This window comes from Rhinolophus sinicus, linkage group LG17 (genome assembly GCF_036562045.2).
Source record: "Rhinolophus sinicus isolate RSC01 linkage group LG17, ASM3656204v1, whole genome shotgun sequence".
NCBI lineage: Eukaryota > Metazoa > Chordata > Mammalia > Chiroptera > Rhinolophidae > Rhinolophus > Rhinolophus sinicus.
The window spans coordinates 12,145,816-12,165,400 of NC_133766.1; the positions used below are offsets into that span (position 1 = coordinate 12,145,816).

The 19,585-nt window shown below is 44.0% G+C and overlaps 1 protein-coding gene across 1 annotated transcript in view; it reads left to right on the forward strand.

Annotated features, from left to right (window-relative positions):
- The window catches only part of LAMC2 (laminin subunit gamma 2), a 53,501-nt gene that overhangs the window by 13,667 nt on the left and 20,249 nt on the right, over positions 1 to 19,585 (forward strand). The window contains exons 3-8 of the mRNA XM_074322075.1: positions 4,287 to 4,475; positions 11,392 to 11,527; positions 13,612 to 13,710; positions 16,034 to 16,170; positions 16,926 to 17,048; positions 17,969 to 18,158. Coding sequence (XP_074178176.1) covers positions 4,287 to 4,475; positions 11,392 to 11,527; positions 13,612 to 13,710; positions 16,034 to 16,170; positions 16,926 to 17,048; positions 17,969 to 18,158 — 874 coding nt within the window. The remainder of the gene's footprint in view (positions 1 to 4,286; positions 4,476 to 11,391; positions 11,528 to 13,611; positions 13,711 to 16,033; positions 16,171 to 16,925; positions 17,049 to 17,968; positions 18,159 to 19,585) is intronic.

Genomic DNA, 19,585 nt, shown 5'->3' on the forward strand with positions numbered 1-19,585 from the left:
AGATTATAGAATAAAAATAAAAAAAGTTCTAGACATAAGAGTGAACAAGGTTAAACGTGAAGGAAAGGAAAGTACAGTAAAAAACATTGTTAGAATTTCCTCCTGTTTAAAAACGTTATTACAGGCCTATATTTAGGTTTATTAATCTAAATCAAATCATTGTATTATAAGTTACCAAGAAAGGCTGTTTTCTAGACTGGGCTTCTGTGGAGAAAAACATCCCCTCAGAGAACGAGGAAGACCATGACTGCTCAATATTGGTATTTGTGTTTCTAAGGCATATCCAGAATAGGCGAGGACACCTGGAATCCTTTAAATGGTAGAAACACACCTAGGAGTTTCCTGAAGTTCAAGAAAACATTCATTCATTTGTTCATCAAAAACGCATTAGATACCTACTATGGACCAGGCACTGTGCCGTATACTAGGGCTTCCTTTTTCCTTTTTCTAAAGCATGAGATGTGCTTCCTGCCTGTTTGCAGAGCAGAATCAAGTGCAAAGATTTGCCCAGCTTCATTTAAAAAATAAATTTAAAAAAAGGTTTTTTTGGCCAACATTTAAAAATCAGTAGATTGCCAGACTTCTGTCTTCTTTAAACACGTAAGTGGAAACGCTGACTACAATAGGCGTTGTTCCTGTGTGGCTATAATTGGCTGGGGTGACTGCTGCTTCTTACTTTAGCCCTTTTGGCAGAACCCCCCGCTCCGTGTTGCCTTAACCTCATCTGGCAGTGCCCTTTGGCAACCACTGTGCCCATGGTAGTGGTTGGCCAGAAATTGGTCACAGAATAAAAAAGACCAGGCACAGACTATATGAGGCCCGTTTTGTTCAGCTCAGTTGCAGGAATATGCTGGAATTTTGAAATAACAAAGATTTTTTTTTTGTTTATTTCTTTTCCCCTGTAGTAAGAATGAGTAATAATTGTTTTTAGGGAAGTTAGTCTAAATGTGGGAGATGATCTGAGAGAGACCATGTTGCAAATGCATCAGTGACAAAAAAGAACATTCCGGACAAAAGGGCAAACCGTCTCCTCTCATCCTCTGGGTGTGAGTCTTTGGAAGACTCAATATTGAGCTAAGTGCAGTGCAGCCAAGTGTTGAGCTGAGTGCAGCTTGGTAACTTCAAACTCCTGTAGACAAGGCTGGAGCTAGTGTCTTCATGGAATTCTTGCATAAGGCAAACACAGGAAGCCAATACACTCCGCAGACAGGAGGCCCCTGGATCCTCTCACTCCACCAGCATAACCCCTAGCTGTAACAGAAACCCATTTGAGAGAGGAGAGGGTAGACTGGCAATAACTTTCTAACCTGTTGGGCGAGTTCCAGAGTGGAGATGCTGGCTGAAGACCTCCCATGCGGGAACTATAATGCATCTCCAAGGAAGGCTGTGAATTTAGAGGAAGAGCACAGTTCTTTCAGAGTAGGGCTTTGAGGAAGAAAGGACAGAAGGAGTAGGAGATGGTAAAACATAATGACAAGGTTGCCTGTTTTTAAATATTGCTCTAAATAAATAGATCATGTACTGTCCTTCTGAAGTTAACTATTACCAGCAAAACATTTTTTCTGACTGAGAAAGGCACAGTGAAAAGTTTGTAATTATTTTAAGATTGCTTCACAAAGTTACCCAGGGCAGAGAGGGCATTAGCTGTCTGTGTAATCCAGCTAAGCAACTACACAAGGGTCGTTGGTTGGTGAATTTAGCTCTTCTACGTGCCTAACGATGTACTCGGCAGAAATTTCACAGCAGATGACAGCTGTGTGGCACATCTGTTTGAGATCCAAAAAACTCAGTTACACAAGCATTCATTGGGAAAGATTCGCCTTGGCTCCAGTACTGTGAAAAAGCCCTGGGAGTTTGAATTGAGTGCAAACTTAATAAGCTGTAAGTTTAACGAAATGTTAGGCTGCATCCGTGGAATTATAATATCTAGCCTTGTTGTAAGCTGAGCTGTTCAAACCATGCTTGAAATACTGTAATACATTCTGGTCATTTTAAGAAATATGTTGAAAATTAGAGTTTGCTCCTAGGAGCGTCATCAAGAAGAATCTTGAAATCATGACATAGGAAATGGTTGAAAGGCTTGGAGGTAACAGGTCTCCAGTTTAACCTGAAGAACACTAAGCAGGGAGATGCTATAGCTATTATACTATGTTCAGATATTCAAAGGCTTGGTTGACACAGTGCCTTGTAAAACAATGTCTGAAGTGAATATCTGATAAATAAATACATAAATGAAGAGGAGAGAAGGTGTGTGTGTGTGTGTCTGTGTGTGTGTGTTGTTTTCCAGGGAAGAACAAGAACACATGGTAAAAATTACAAGGAAGAAGGCAAATTTGAAACTCCATAAAAAAATCATTTGTAACAACCAGTGCTTCCAAAGAGAAATAGGAGATCGTACTAGATTAGCAAGGATTGGAGAGGGGGCTGAATTTATAAAAAGAATGACTACGCAGTGGTAAACCAGATCTTTGAGAAGCAGGGATGAACTGGAACGGTAAGGGCTTTGTGTTTGGACAGACCTGGGAGGAGATTGTGTCTTTACCATGTAGCTGTGTGACTGCAGGCAAGGTACCCACTCCTTCCAAGCATTTATTTCTTCTTCTGTTAAAAGGGGAAAATAAAACCCATGTGAAAGGGTTATTGTGAGCTGACGTATGTCCAGTCCTAGAAATACAGTGGGCTCTGGATTGATGTTCATTGACTTTCTCTAGATTAGATGGCATCCAAATCGCAAGAGAGAGATTTAGGAGCTGTTGCAAGGAAGTCACTTAGAAAAGCTCATACCGTGTTTCCCCAAAAGTAAGACCTAGCCAGACAATCAGCTCTAATGTGTCTTTTGGAGCAAAAGTTAATATAAGACCCGGTCTTATTTTACTATAATACAAGACCGTGTCTATAATATGATATGATATGATATGATATGATATGATATGATATGATATAATATACCGGGTGTTATATTAATTTTTGCTCCAAAAGACGCATTAGAGCTGACTGTCCTGCTAGGTCTTATTTTCAGGGAAACACGGTAAGATTTATGTGGTCACCTTTGTGCCTTCAGAGCCTGACACGGCTTGCAAAGGGTAGCGGCCCCGTATGTGTTGGCACATTTGCTGACTTTATTATCAGTGCGCTGGGTACGTCATGGCCCTCGGCACTTCCAGAAGCAGGCTCTCCCTAGGGGGGCATGGGCAGTGGACACAGTGTGCCTAATGGAAAGAAAGCGGATTTGGCATCAGAGAGGTTCAAATCCCAACTCTCCACTGGGTCAAGTTACTTAACCTTTCAGAGCTGCATTTTTTCACTTCTGAGGCAATGCCTGTCTATGTGAGTGAGGGATAAAATAGCGTAGGTGAAGGACTTGGTATTCTTTTCTCAGTGGGATCCTCTCACCAATCCAGGAAGACAGATAAAGCCATGTACCTTTATAAGAGAAGAGTCAGGATTCAGAGAGTTCCAGTGATTTGCCCGAGAACATAGCAGAACTGATATTTGATCCTTTTTTTTTTTTAACCTCAAAGTTTACCATCTTTCTCTTCTAAACAGTGACCGAAACAGTTTTTAAGCATCTGCTGTGTGCCAGGTACAATGCTAAGTAATTCCGTGTGTTACTAATGGGCTGTTTAGGTCCCACATGGAGATGTCACTCCATGAGTCTCTGGAATATCCACAGAATAAACTTCCTTAGACACTCGGGAAAGGTTATTCTTCATGATTCTCTTTGATACCTGGCTTTGGGAGGGACACGCAAGGCAGTGAGTAGGGGAGGAGACACTGGTCCAGAAAGCCGTATTAGCTCCTCACTCAGCCTTGACCATCAGGGGAAGAGCAGATGTTGTGTGTCTTGTCCAGATGACACCATCAGCTGTTGGACAGCTGTGCCACCATGCACGTGCTGGCAGCCCTTACGTCTTCTCCAGCCATCGACTTTATGGGGTTGCATGGGATTTTAAAAATGAACTTGTTGCAAATATTCAATTCAGGAATTTTCACATAAAAACACAGATTTTTGGTTTCTCTTGAGGAATTGTACAGTAGGTAACCCGGAATTCATGCTCTCCCAGACCACACCCTACCAGCCCTGCGTAACCGCTGCTACCTTTCGGGGAAGCTAGAACTGTCACAGCCCTCACCCGGCCCATGTCACTCGCCTACTTTACTCCATCAAATAGTTGGGATTTATATAGTACCCTATGCATAATTCATATTATTAATAATAAAACACCTGGGAGGATCGTGTCTGCATTTTTTGCTAATGATGTCTTCCCCCCCCCACCCCACCCCAGTCTGTGATTGCAACGGGAAGTCCCAGCGATGCATCTTTGATCAGGAACTTCACAGGCAGACAGGAAATGGAATCCGCTGCCTCAACTGCAATGACAACACTGATGGCATTCACTGTGAGAGGTGCAAGGAAGGATTTTACCGACACAGAGAAAGAGACCGCTGCTTACCCTGCAATTGCAACTCCAAAGGTAGTTGGGAAAAAGGGCAAAGAAAGAGGGAAAAGGATAGAGGAAGGGAAAGAGGAAGGGAAGGAGAAAGAAACAAACAGACCAAGGGAGAAGTATTCAACTTCTAGAACAATCGGGAACCGACCAGACACTGGTCTTTTTGATCAATTTCAACCTGAAAAGAAACATGTTTTTCTGAAGTGTAGGTAGTAGGAATCAGCTGGGGTCTTTAGGGCACAGTGGCTTGAATTCTGGAACCAAAAGGCACAGGATTACTTTTCCTGACAGATGACAATCTTTGACCCAGGGACAAAGGAAGCTTGCACTCTTCCAAGGATAGTTCCTCATATCCACAACCATCCCTTTGACCAACCTCTCAAAAAATAAGGGATTAGAGAGATCTGTTTCTGGTGCTGTGCTATGTGCTAAAATAAGGGATTGGAGAAGGTGCTAGCATTACCAAGTGGTGCTAATAGAAGACATAGGCAAAGCAATGGACAGATTAGAGTCTTTCGTAAGGTCGTTAACAAGAAAAAATAGAATTAACAAATAGAAGCACCTAACAGGGTGGCTGGTTCATAGAAGGGCTCTTTTGTTTGTTTGTTTTTTAACTGTATCACCCAGTTCTATATTGGCAGAACTGTAGGTAATTTGGGGGCACACGTTGTGCTATATTCATCGTGGGCAGACAGTAAAAACAAGTTAGTGAAAATAAAGAGGGAGAGACAGGTAGTTCTGTTAAATAAGTTGAGTTTTTTTAGTTTTTTTAATACTACCTTATTTGTCTATCATCTTGGCCGTATCTCTTTCATGTCTTTGCTAGGAAGTGTTTAATAGAATAATAAAATAAATATCGACCTGCCTAAAGGGTATAGCCTAGTGCATGGCCATGACTCAGTGTACCTCCATGGGGCCAATTCATAGCAGCAGCTGAAAGAATCTAAAAACAGGCAGATTTTAGTCCAGCCATGAGTGGCTGGTGGAGTATGTTGGGGAGTCTTGGAGAAAACTGGGGTGACCCTGTGGTGATACAGACCCATATCCCAGCAATCACTTCCCGAATCACCAGAGTTGCTGTTACAATGTGGTTTGAGTCAGATTTGCTCAGCCTTGTGGTGTAGAATCAGCACCCAGAATCTTTTGGATTTAGCCGGGCCCCGTATGAATTGAAGAACTTCATAAAGAAAAACTAAGAGAAAAATTATTCCATTTTGATGGGCATTTAACCTCTCTGAAGAGCCCACTCCCCTTAGGTTATGCGGCTTCAGTGTGAGTCACTGACCAGCCAAATGGTCAGTGAGGATATAATTAGAAGTGTAATTGCCTCAGCTGGAAAGCCTGGCCTGAACACAAGGTTATTAGTCTCTGAGTAGACAAGGTCAGCCTGCAGCTTAGCAAAGAGAGATGGTAATGAAGGACTTACCAACTCATCTCTTCTTTTCATAGTGTAGTCTCTTGCCCACCCAGCAACGATGAGTCTGGCTCTTTCTTTTCTTTGGGGAACAACTATCCCAGACTCAGGGTGGTCAGGCTGGTGGTAGGACGTGGTGGAGCTCAGCAATGACTTCTATCTTGTATGACAGCTAACATGCTTTACTTGCCCACTCTGTGCCAGGCACTTTTCTAGATGCGTTCATCTAGCATTTCATTTCGTCGTTACAAATAGCATTACGAAGCAGGTGCTATTATTTCCATTTTTCAAATGAAGTAGTGGAGGCTTAGAGAGGGAGGCAAAGAAACCGGTGGAAGGTTGTAGAGCTATGTGCATTCCAGCCCCAGGCGTGCTGATCAGGGATCGTAATGTGGTGGGATTTGGAGTCAGACAGCCGGGTTCAAATCTTGGTACTACCACGACTGCTGTGTCACTCTGGGCATGCTCCGTAACCACTCGCCACCCCAGTGTTCTCATCTGCAAAAAGATATTCATGCTATTTACATCACGTGATCATGTGAGGATAAAACGATGCTTGGTAACACATGGTAGACAACTCAATAAACTGATGTCATTGTTTTTCTTATTAGGACAGAGGTCAGGGTCCCAATCCCCTGGAATGCTGGCTTTCTAAAAAATTATATCGGGCATAGAAAGAAGCCTTGTAAAGGCCATATATTTGGTCTGAAACTATTTAATAACATTTTATTTATTATTATCATCCTGACATTGGCAGTGAATTTTTCAAATATTTTTTTTAACAATGGGGAAACTGAGACTAGAAGAGTTAATGCATGGCCTGACATCTCCCCGCAAGCAAATACAAGAGCTAACGTTGTAATCTAGGTGTTCTGATCGAGACTATTCCCTTTTACTCCTTCCATATGAAGGAAAAAAATCAGAATGGTGTCCTCTTATCCCCAACAGCAGATAATTAGATATCCAGGAAAACTTTTGTGATAATATTTCCTACGATCTGGGTAATGCTTTATACTTTTCCAGAACTCTTTCACAGACTGTCTTCTTTATGTAAGTATGACCATGCTCCACCCACTGTTACAGAGCTGAAGGACCTGAAGCTCAGAGCCTAGCTGCCCAGGTTGAGTGGCAACTTGGTGGCATAGCCTCTTCCCTCCATGTGCCACCTCCTACGATAAGTCTGCCACACAGATCACTAAACCCGTGGCACAAGTTTAATTCCCTGTGTGATTTCCCAGTCTCCTAATCAACCGAAGGATATTTTTCACTTTCAGATGATAACCTCACAAGGAAATTTGTTGTATGTTCAATTTCAAGCACAGAAGAATGCATCTTACAAAAAAGGCTATCATTCCATATTTAGTAAATGAAGCCAACAGCATTAATAATCCCCAAATTGGTCACAGATTTGGATTTCACATCAATGTCTCACAAATATAGCAACTAGGCTTGTTTTTAGATGATGACTTTGTGAGCTCAGCCATAAGGTTGAGTTCTCTTCAACTCTTGTAACCACAGGTATAAGCCCTGATACCCTTTGACGGATACTTTGAAATTCAAAGTGCGTGTGTGTGTTTATTCCTCCATGACACCTAAATTCTTGAAATCTGTATGGATACCAATGATATTGGACTTGTTCTCTTAATTTTATTATTAATTTTTTGCACATCTCTGACCCTGACCGTGGATTACTCAGACTATGACATTTGAGTTATTTAAAATGTCTTAAATAATAATGATTGAATTACTATTAAATATAATGATTAAATAATAGTCATGTTAAAAATGCAAGGATATATATTTTGAAAAGCTTTTCAAAAGGAAATATACTCTCCTGGTTTAAATTTTAAATGTTAATAATTTTAGAATACCTTCCTGAATATGCAAATATACATATATGATTTATCTACATACGCCCTGAAAGTGTTCATTGGAACACGAAGTGGAAACAGGAAACTGTTCTTTATCTGTTCTTGAAACCCAACTGTTCACAGCCCCTACAAGTAGCTCATGATGTAGGAATCGGAACAAGTGTCTTTATATTAATGAGATACTTTGAAAACCCAGTGCTATTATTTTGGAAGTTTTGGAGTGTGAACTAAAGTAGTCATGTTCACAGTAAAAGCCTGTGTACTTTGCAAGACTTGAAAGAGACCTAGAGATAACAGTATAAACTACATTTTTTAAGCACCTATTAGGCATGAGATACTGAATTTGTCACTTTCTAGAGTTTAACTCAAAGTCTTAAAACAGCTCTACTAGGTCTAGGTAGTTAGCCCCTCTTAAAAGAAATGATGAGTAAGCCATTTGCCAAGAACACACAGATAAATGGCAGAGCTGGTATTTGAAGAGAAATCTGCTGGACTTCAAAGGCTGGGCTCTTTGCGTGACCCCCAGCTTCTAAAGCTGTATTCTCTAGATAATGTCCTATGGGACACTCTGTTCCTCAAGATAATAACAGGTGTTGTCTATAAGAATGTCAAATAATGTTTGGAACCACTGGCTTTAAAACATTAAACAAGCTCCGTGCCTACTGAATGTACTATTATGTTATAAATCTCTGAAATATTTAGTATGTACCATTTCCCAAACTCTTTTGAACACAGGATGCCGATTTTCATGAGGTAACTATGACTACCCCACAGAAGGCTGTTTTGTAGAGTACCATTTAGGGCTACGTGGGCCAAACCGAAAAGCAAAGTATAATCTTCTCCATCTTGTAGGAACAATTCATTTCTGAGAAATTACTGTAGAAAGACTTTTCTTAGGTCAAAAGCATAATGGAAATTATGCTTTTGACCTAAGCATAGTGGAAATTATGCGTTTGACCTAAGAAAGCATAATTCAAGAAATCTCTGTTGAATACAATTTAGTTATTTTTAACACAAATGTGTGTTGATCTGGGACTATTAAATATAATGATTAAATAATAGTCATGAACCAAATGGGGTTCTGAGTCCCAGATCAACACACATTTGTGTTAAAAATAACTAAATTGTATTCAAGAGAGATTGCTTCTATTTAATGTTACTTATCAGAGCGTAATTCAAAAAATGTCTCCTTCTTAGCTGTTTGCTGACTACAGAGCAGTGAGGGTGGAGGTGTCTAAATGCCAAACCGAGAGCGTCTCTTCACTTTCATCTTGTTCAATGCTCTCACCTTAGCCCCAGAGCACTGCCCCGCACACCTCCTTCCCTAACCCTCCGCCCTTGGCTTCCACTGTCCTGAGACTTCTTCCCACACTGGTCACCCTTTCCCTTAATCATTGAGGTTCCACTTCTGTCCGAGGCACTTTCCCCCTCTCTCTATCTGCTCCCAGAGTAATCTCCTGCTTCCTAATCCCTCTGCAGGCTGATGGCTCCTAGACCTTCATCTCTATACTCTTCCTTGAGCTCGAGATGAATATTTCCACCTTAATATGCAACTAGAAACTCAAGTTCACTATGTCCAAAACTATCATCCATTTCCCAAGAGTCACCAAAGTCTGTTCATGCTACGTCCATGGTGGCTCTCCCAGTGTTTCCCTTTTCTTCTTCTTCTGCCCAGACTCCTCTACTCGAGGCCATCATGTCACAAGACCGTTCCTCCCACAGGCTCCTGCGGTCTTCCCCTCCCTGGCCATCCTGCAGATTACTCTCAGTTGTCTTTCTAAACTGCAGGTCTGACGGTTTCAGGCCTGGTAGTTCCCTATTATCCACAAATGGATCTGTAATCCTTCTGTCAGCTTTGAATTTACTAGTAGATGTCATGAGCTGATATATAGAAAGCACCAATATGCCGTGCGTGCTCAAAAAATGTAGCATATACTATTGTCATTGAGGTCCCCTCAAGCCTTCCAAAGTTGACATGGAGTCTTTGATAGAGTCTAACCATGAAGGTGACTAATTCATTTCATATTGCACAGGTGGAATGTGAGAAGCCTTTATATAGGCACAGGCTCAATACCTTTATTGATTTGAATTAAAAGTTCACAGAAGGATAACAAATTCAAAGAAAACAAGAAGCAACTGTGTAGTGTGCTATTGGCTGTACAGAGCGTGGATAGCCTAATTATCATAATTAGTTGAGATATACAGATTATTTTCTAATTTTGCCAGCTGCAGGGAAATTTTACAGTAGGTGAGGAATACTTCTAGCCAGCTTTCACCTCACCTGTTGGCTCCCACGTAAGTCCTTTCACAACAGCCCCCTCCTCTTTCTTGGCAACGATGCTTTAATCCAGTGTATTTGGGGGCCTCGTCTTTGTGGCATGCACCATCCGGGGTCTGGGGACGCAGCAGGGAATGTGAGCGGAAGTCATCATCAGGAAGCAGGGCTGAGGACTGGAGTGGGAGGGGGATGGATATTTTAGACGTGTGAGTCAGAGGCTATTTTTTTAGAGAAGTGCTCCTTAATCAAGACCTGAGGATGGGCCAACTCAGGACGCCCTGGTGCAAGAGCGTTCCAGGCTCACGGAGCAGCAAGGGCAAACGCCCTGAGGAGGGAAGCAGTTTAGTACCTTCTAGGACTAGACAGGGGAGCTGGACTTAGTGAAGGTGGAGCTGGACTTAGGAGATGAGGTAAGAGAGATCGCGTCTTGGGGGCCATGATATAGTTTGCATTTTATTCTGCGTTAAGAGTGGGGAACCACTAGAGGACTTAAACAGACGAATCATATGATCTGAATTCCATTTTAAAAAGAGCACTCTGGCTTCTTTATAGAGAATGGAGTGAAGGGAGGTAAGGATGGAGGCAGGGAGGAGGGTGAGAGGCGGGGTTCAGGTGAGAGAAGATGGAGGCTTGAACTGGGGTGATAGAAGGGAGGTGGTGAGAAGAGGCTGGATCCCAGAATGACACCTTTTGTTATCCTGAGAACCTTCTATCTTTCATCAACACTCAATCTGAGAGGACTCACTTACAAGGAAAAGCATGTCTGTAAATCAATCCCAGGACAAGGTCTCTAGTGCTCTAGACCAGGTGAGATATACAGGTGCCTCCTTCCTCATGAGGGTGAGGCTCCAAGGACGAGAATTTCTACTCTTCCAGGTTGATGGAGATATTTTGGGCTAAGAGACCTTTTGTACTCTTAAAAATTCACGCCATTCAGACACTGACCCTTAAAAGATGGCTTTCTCCCACCAGAAATAAGGGAACTGCTGCTCACTTTCTTACGCCCACTCTTCGAGGAGGACGATAATGCTCATTCACAAATTTTCCTTCCCCTTGAGACCTCAAGGACTTGACAAACTTCTTTTACAAAGCAGTAGCTTACTCACTCCTCCATGTTGAAATGAGGCAGAAATATAAAGAACAATGTTTTCAGGAGTCACTTCCATTTCTTTCCCTGAAGAAGACATCCTTGGCTGTCAGAATTGTCCGTAGTGGGCAGACGCATATTCAGACGATGGGAGAGAATGGCTGGAAGTAGCAGGTGGCAGTGGTTACTTAAAACTTATTGGGCTCCCATAGGGTGACGATTGCTTCCCAATACCATATAAATAATATATTTCCTCTTCTTCTTTCCTTGCCCCACCTTGTCGATCATAGGTTCTCTTAGCGCTCGATGTGACAGCTCTGGACGGTGCAGCTGTAAGCCAGGTGTGACAGGAGACAAGTGTGACCGATGTCTGCCAGGCTTCCACACACTCACGGATGCCGGGTGCACCCAAGACCAAAGGCTCCTGTAAGCACCTACACCCACCGCTGCTGCCTCTGCCGTGAATAATGGCAATCATACGAACATTAGTGACCACTGACATTTCCCGAGGACCTACTGTGTGCCAAACACTGCTATGAGACCTTCATGTGGGTTATCTCATTTAACCCTCACAATAACCCTAAGAGGTTGGGATTCGAATTATACTCACGTGAAAGATAAGAAACATATACCATGAGAGGTTACATAAGTTGCCCAATGTTACTGGTGAGGGTGGACCTAATATTCAGGCCCAGAGTTTTGGCTCTGGAGCCCACATTCTTCACCCTGTCAATTGCCCCCCTTTAGATGAACTAGGATGGAGGTAAAAGATCTTCAGATTCTAACCTGGGACTCGTTTCAATCCAAATGAATTTGGAGGAGAACTTTTCTGCAGAATTTTCATCCCCATTTGTTTGAAGCATCCTCTATCCCTCTTTTCTGGAAGAAGGGGGAGCATACATTGTAAATCACATAACCAATCTACAGAGATGCAGAGCTGGCATCTAATGGCAGTGAAGCCATTAGCTAGAAGGCTGCCTGCAGAGTCATGTCCCCATTGCCCACTTTCCAGCCCCTGCCTGTATGAGAACGGCCTTCCAGCCATGCTTGTACTCTTCTAGCTGTCAATGTCCCAAATCTCTTATCTTTGGGGCCCTTCCATAGATTGCTCTCTTCCAGCCTTCTGCTCTCTTTTAGACTATGTTTAGAGACTCTTCCCTGGGCCCAGTCTCCTTTTTGTAATCCTTTTAAAACATGAAGTAGATCATATCACTTCTCTGCTTGCAGCCCTCTGTTAGCTCCCCTTTCCACTCAGAATGACATCCAAACTTATCCATGCCAGCAGATCCTGAAAGATCCTCTCTCTCTCCTCTCTCTCTCTCTCTCTCTCTCTCTCTCTCATTCTCTCTCTTTCTCTCTCTTTCTCGGGAGAGAGAGAGAGAGAGACAGAGAGACAGACAGAGACAGGAGAGAGAGAGAGGTGAGAGAGAGAGAGAGAGCCAAAATTAAATAGTGAAAGATTTCATTTAGAAAGTCTTGTCAAAAAAACCCCCACAAAAACAAAAAACATCAGCCAAACTCAGCAATCCCACTCCTAAGTATATACTTAAGAGTTATGAAAACATAATGTCTACACAGAAACTTGTACACAGATGTTCATAGCCACATGGTTCCTAACAGCTGAAAAGTGGAAACAACCCAAGTGTCCATCAGCTAATGAACGAGTAAAGAAAAGGTAGTACGTCCATATGATGGGATTTTATTTGCCATAAAAAGGAATGAAGTACTGATCATGGCATGACATGGATGAGCCTTGAAACATACTAAGTGAAAAAAGCCAAACACAAAAGGCCACACACTGTATGATTCCATTTATAGGAATTGTACAGAATAGGCAAATCTAGAGAGACAAGAAGTGGCTTAGTGGTGGCCTAGAGCTCAGGGTAGGAAATGGGGGGATGATTGCTAACGGGCTCAGTGTTTCTTTTATGGAGTGATGAGAACGTTCTAGAATTGTGGTGATGGTTGTTCAACTCAGAATCTACTAAAAACCATTGACTTGCACACTTTAAATGGGCGAATTACATAGCAGGTGAATTATATCTCAATAAAAGTGTTCCCAAAAGAAAGAACTAAATGAACTAAGATTGCAAGTAGGTGGAATCAATCACGATGAAAGCAAACATCATTTGAATTAAACAACAGAGAGAGAAAAATGATTAAAAAAAAAAAAGTCAACCAAACCAGTCAACCAAACTAAACAGTTATGTGATGAATGTGGTTTACGTTTTGGCACAAAAGCCCTCCTCTCTTTCGGGGTAGATAGCAAACAGTTTTTGGACTGGCTGCCGCCCACAGATCACACTTGGAGTAGCACTAACACAGACAAATGAGTCCTTACAGGGTCTGAGAGAGATGAGCGTGGGGGTAAGGATCGCTAAGGGAGACCTCATTGAAAATGAAAGATTTGCTCAAGTCGCTGACATTTGCTTCTGAGCACTGGATCTTTCTGTGTATGGTTGCGAACCATTTGGAAACACACCCCTAATTTTCTTTTTCTTCTTTCCCAGAGATTCCAAGTGTGACTGTGATCCAGCTGGCATCTCGGGGCCCTGTGACATGGGCCGCTGTGTCTGCAAGCCAGCTGTCACTGGAGAGCGCTGTGATAGGTCTGTGTGAACTGCGGCCCTCCAGACATAGCAGGGAGAGCCTCTTGGCAACTAGCGTGAGAAGCCATTCTCTGAGGGCAATTATAGAAAAGGGACACTTACCAAATGTTGATGACCTCCTTCCTGCCCGCTGTCCTCAAAAACTAGGCTTGAGAAAAAAATACAGCTGAGCCCCCAAATCTCACTGGATTCTGTGCTTTTGCTGTGGCCACTTCTCTGTCTCTAGTAGTACGGTAGAGACACGGGGCCCCAGGGAGTCCCCTCCCAGGCGCTCCCATACAAAGTGGTGTGCTATAATGAGGTCACATGACCCAGCTTGCTCCCAGGAAAGGCCTGACCTAATTGAACATGTTGGGAAAATTCTAGTAAGAGGGAACCTCACAGCATATAGCCACATTTAACCGTCACGTGCAGAAAAGGAACCGCCCAGGGATGGCATGGTTATTGCATGCACACACACGAACAGGGGAAGGTGTAAGAGCGATTTGGGCTCCATGCCATGTTGGGGCAGGTGGCCCAGTGAGGAGAGATCCACCCTCAGCTGTGGCTGCAGGACATTCCTTAAGTACAAACTGCTCAGACTGAAAACTCTGCCCTCCCCTGAGATGGTTGAGAGCACAGAGCTGTGAGCTTGGCCCCAAAGGTAAAGGCTCCTTCCTCATTTCCTTGCAAGTAAGAAAGCAGTTTTTGGGCACCCTGCCAATCGCTTCCACCGGGGCACAGGACATTCCGCACACATTCTGCGTGCGCGCGCTTCCAGGGGGTTCTTTGCTGCTGAGGTGGGGGTGGGGAAACATAGCTGAAGGGTTAAAAAAGGAGTCACTGTTTGAAAACATTTTCAATTTCAAAATATAACGTAGACATAGAAAGCCACGAAACAAATGTTGTCAGCACCACCGATTATATGAAATGAAGACCTTCGCTAAAAAAGCTGCCATCCCAACACCAACCTCCTCCCTCCTTCCTAGAAGCGACCACTATTCTAACTTCTGTGGTAATCGCTTCCTGACTTTTCTTCCTAATGTATTATGCTCGTGCATCCCTGGGCGCTATTGTTATAGTTTTGCCTGGTTCCCTTCACTTTCCTCCCTTCCTCTGCCCTCCCCTCCTTTCCTAGGTCAGGCCCTTTCCACCCTTTGGGGGGGGGCCCTCCTTCCTTCCTCCCTCCCTCCCTTCATTCCTTTCTTCCCTCCTTCTTTGTTTTTTAATCTCTTTTAATCTCTAGGTTTCCTCCATAGAAACCGTAATGACTTTTTTTCAACCCTTGTCCTGTACAACATAAAAACCATGCTTATTTATGTCCAGCTGTTCTCTGAAGCATAACAGCTAATTGCTTTTGTGTGATTTTGCACATACTCCTGACACATGGGCCAGTGGGTTAGATTACATGATTTAGATGCAGATGTACCCTTGTTTGAATCTTGCCTCAGCCACTTGCCAGCTGAATGGCCTCGAACAAGCTGCTTAATCTCTCTGGGCTTGGCCTCTTCATCTAAGAAACTTGGAAGTAACAATTCCTATCTCATAGGGTGGTAGTGAGGATTAAATGAGAGAGTACCTATAGGTGCCTGGCCTATCATAAGTGCTAAATAAATGATACTTGAAACTATCATTATTTCATGTAGAAGGACGTAGTTAACTTGAACAGAGAAAAATCAATTGGTCGCCAGCTTCCCCTGCCCTCTTCTCTGTGACCCCAACATCTGGGACTTGTCTGGCAGCTGTCATCTGCAGAGAAGCCACTGGTGGGCTGGAGATGGGAGAAGAGGTAGAACGACAGCCTACACTTTGCTTTTGTAGAGAGCCACTAACCACCCTTTGTCATATCCTCAACTGGCCCTGCCCCTGGGGCCGGAGCCCAGGTACAAGGGGCAGGGATGGTGGGCAGCAACTAGTGTCTGGGGAGGGGTCAATACAGCTGAGTGCTAGGCTGGAGCATTTGTTTCCTTTGCTGGCCCCCACCTGCCACCCGTTAGCCCCCACGGAGCCCTTGCTCAGGGCAGAGCTAGTTCTGCATGTCCCTGCTCCACCCCGCCCTGTCTTACCCAGGTGACCTCCACTCAATCCCTTACCAAGGTTCAAACGTGATTCTGCTCTACCAGAGGGAAAGGGAGCCCAAGTTCCCTTTGCTCGCTCACTGGGTGGGGGTGGGGCTGTGATTGTCCCCCAGGTGGTCTGGGATGAGGGTGTATGTGCAACTTAGTATTGCCCACCTCTGGGAATGAATAGGTCCAGGTGGGAGAGAGGAGATCAGTGATCATATTCTCCATATGGAATAAGAAATAACCTATAATATTGTCCGACTTCTAAAATGCCCCTGCAGGTGTCGAGCAGGTTACTACCACCTGGATGGGGGAAACCCTGAGGGCTGTACCCAGTGTTTTTGCTACGGGCATTCAGCCAGCTGCCACAGCTCGGGGGAATACAGTGTCCATAAAATCACCTCTGACTTCCATCAAGGTAAAGTGTTCTGTTTTCTAGAATTTTGTTGTTGACATTGTACAGGGCTCTGCTTACAGATAACCCCCTCAGCGTGTATGGGATGGGATCCACAAGTCTCCTGTAGCAATTCTCTTCTAGCTTTTAATGTACGTTGTTTTGACAGGGCCATAAGGCAGACCCGGTGTCTTGAAAAAAGTGGAGCTGAACGTTTCGCTCATCCCAGTGTATGAATAATTTAAAAGAATAACTAAAAAAAGACCAGGCTTTCCTCTCCCTGCATTTCCCATACTCAGCTGTGTCAAAACCACATAGAATCACAGATTAGGAGTTTATGAGCGTTTTCCTGGAACGCACATTCACTAATAACACTGTTCTCACATACATTAAATGAATTAATTTCTGTGAAATGCGTTAACCAAGCGACAAAGCACCCTAAAAGTATGGGAGACTGAGATGATTCAAACTCTGAGTTTCTCTTTAAACAAGCTGGACCCTCTTATCTCACTAAGGGCCAGACCCGGTTTATATAAATAAAATAAAAAATCCAAATGACTCTTTACAAGAGTCAAAACAGCTGTGGTGTGGGAGCGGGTAGAGTTGAGACCCAAACAGAGAGGTGTGTGGGGAGTTCTGAGGACCATACATGAGTGTGGAAATAGTAAGAAAACCCCACTTGGTCTTCACTGCTAGGATTTTTTTGGCAAGCAAGTCTTGCCTTGTTTATCTCAATAGATGGTTTATCTGAATGTAGAGTGGTTTCATTTGTGTTCCAGATGTGGATGGCTGGAAGGCTGTCCAAAGAAATGGGTCTCCTGCAAAGCTCGACTGGTCACCGCGCCATCGGGATGTGTTCAGCTCAGCGCGACGATCAGACCCTGTCTATTTTGTAGCCCCTGGTATGTATGTGTGATATTCGTCCTAGAGACGCCAACTTATGAGACCAGGAAGTCAGGATAGAAAAATGGACTTGGTGAATATGGAAACTGTATCACTGAGTGTTCATGGCAGCAGGGTCTCCAGAGGACACTTGGGGCTTCAGCCCAATTTGACAAAGTTGTGACCCAATAGAGCAGAATTGGGTGTCCAGGTGGTCAGACCTGGGGTGAGGTTCCTACTTGAATCCAATGGGAAGTTTCTAAATTTCCACCAAGATGAGATAGAAGGACGATGGTTAAATCTGTGGGTCTATTAAGAATAAGATGAAAAAGCAAAACCGAGGCATTTCTCAAAGCTTTAACCACTGGTAAATTTTAAAAAATATGCGTTAGTGAGTGATATAGAAAAGCTGGATGGGAAGTTCTGGCTAGAATTCTAACCCGAGTTCATGTCTTTAGCTGACATGGGATTCCTGGGTGGGTTGCCCTCTTAACCTTTCCAAACCTCAGTTCTCTGAGCTGTGAAATGGGAATAATAATGCCTACCTCCAAGATCATTGCCATCAAATGTGATGATGCTTGGTGAAATCATCCTGTAAGCTCTAAAGCTTTCTGCAACAAATGGCACTATTGCCGATACGCCTGGGATCTCTACATATTGGTCTGTCATAGGGCCGTACTAGGAATCCTCTAATAGATGGAATTGTCTCATAATGAGCTCCTTTTACTATTTCAGTAACTAACCCTCCTTTGTAGCCAATAGCATTATGGCCATATCCAGTGCCACCAACTGGCTCTTCGAGAACGGTGCTTTGGGGCAGCAGGGGGTGGGCAATCCAGGACTCCCGGACAGAAATCGCCAGCCTCAGTGCACACTCACTCATTTGTTTGCTTTTCCAGTTTCACAATGGCTCTTCATCTTTTCAAATTTTATTTTACAGCCAAATTTCTTGGGAATCAACAGGTGAGCTATGGGCAAAGCCTGTCTTTTGACTACCGTGTGGACAGGAGAGGCAGGCACCCATCTACCCACGACGTGATCCTGGAAGGTGCTGGTCTACGGGTCACAGCTCCCTTGATCCCACTTGGCAAGACACTGCCTTGTGGGCTCACCAAGACTTACACATTCAGGTAAAAAGAGAGACTATACTGTGGTTGAAGTCTGGTTCCTTTGTTCACTCATCCTGCCGTCATTCATGATGTCTACGTGCTGTTCTGAGCATCTTTTATGGAACAGTCATGGTGCTGTGTAATGGACAGGACATGAGTCCTGCCCTCAAGCCCCTGACAGGCTAGCAGGAGAGAAAAATAAACAGATGAGGACCATGTAGCTTGTAAGGGACGAGAGAGACTAGGTGGACACTAGTGTTTGGAACACACGTAGGCACCACTCACCCACGTTGGTGTGATGGTGGAAAACTTGCCAAGAAGAGGTGATGAGTGAAGAGCAGCAGCTCTCTCAAGAAAGAAAAGGGGGAAAGGCTAACAAGGCAGAGGAAATATCCTGCTTGAGGAAGTTCTGTGATGTAGGACATTCCTGGTGGTTAAGCATGAGAGAAGCATGGAGTGGGGGAGAGGAATACAGCGAGAAGTGAGGTCATGGACGCCCCATGTGTGTCTAAGGAGAGTGCACCTTTTTCTGTAGAATGGGAGTTTTGAATAGTGGGTACAGGGAGGTCTGGGACGGGGGCTGTGCCTTCTAAGTGCTCAGTCCTAATGAGCAGCTTGGAAATCAAAATGAAGAAACATAGTCTTTGTCCTCCAAGAGCTCTTGGTCTAGTAGAATCTATAACATGTCAGAAAGCAAACCTAACACAGTACCATAGCTGCTTTGGTGGTGTGTATGTTCGTGGAGACTTGGGAGGAGAGGAAAGAGTGCCAAGTTCTGCCTGGAGGGCTCAGGGAAAGCCTCAGAGAGGAGGCAGCATGCGGGCTGAGAACAGAAAGAAGCACCAGGCTTTCCTAGGGACAAAATCAGGACAATCTGTACATGTGAATATATATGGGGATGTGGAAAGGTGTAATGCAGGGGGAACTGGCAAGCGATATGTATGGATATTACACAGCACGTGTAGGGGACACGGACAGATTAGGTTAAAAAGCCTGGAAAGGGCCCGCCACGGTGGGCCTTGTATGTCATACCAAGGCGCTGAGATCTTGTGCATGCTGCAAGACGATGGAAAGCTATTGAGAAATTGGAGGTGGAGAAGCAGCATGATGGGGCCGGAGGCTGGGGCACATGCCATGAGGAGGATAGTGTGGGTAGGGTCCTTAATGGGACCATCAGAACACATTCTCAGTGCTTTAAGCGAGGCTTGTTGGAGGCTAACCCAGGGCAGAGGTCCGGGGAGTAGAGTTAGAAGACCCACAGCACATACCGTGTGTACTTGAATAACCCAGTACAACTTATTTCAGTGATACACCCACCTGCGATACCTGTTTCCACTTTCTCAGCTTGGCGCACTTACTCTTTGAGATTCAGCTTATAGGTTCTTTCTTTGTGTTAGCTTTCTCAGAATCCCAGGTGGAATTACAGTCACCTGCTGAGCTCCTGTGGC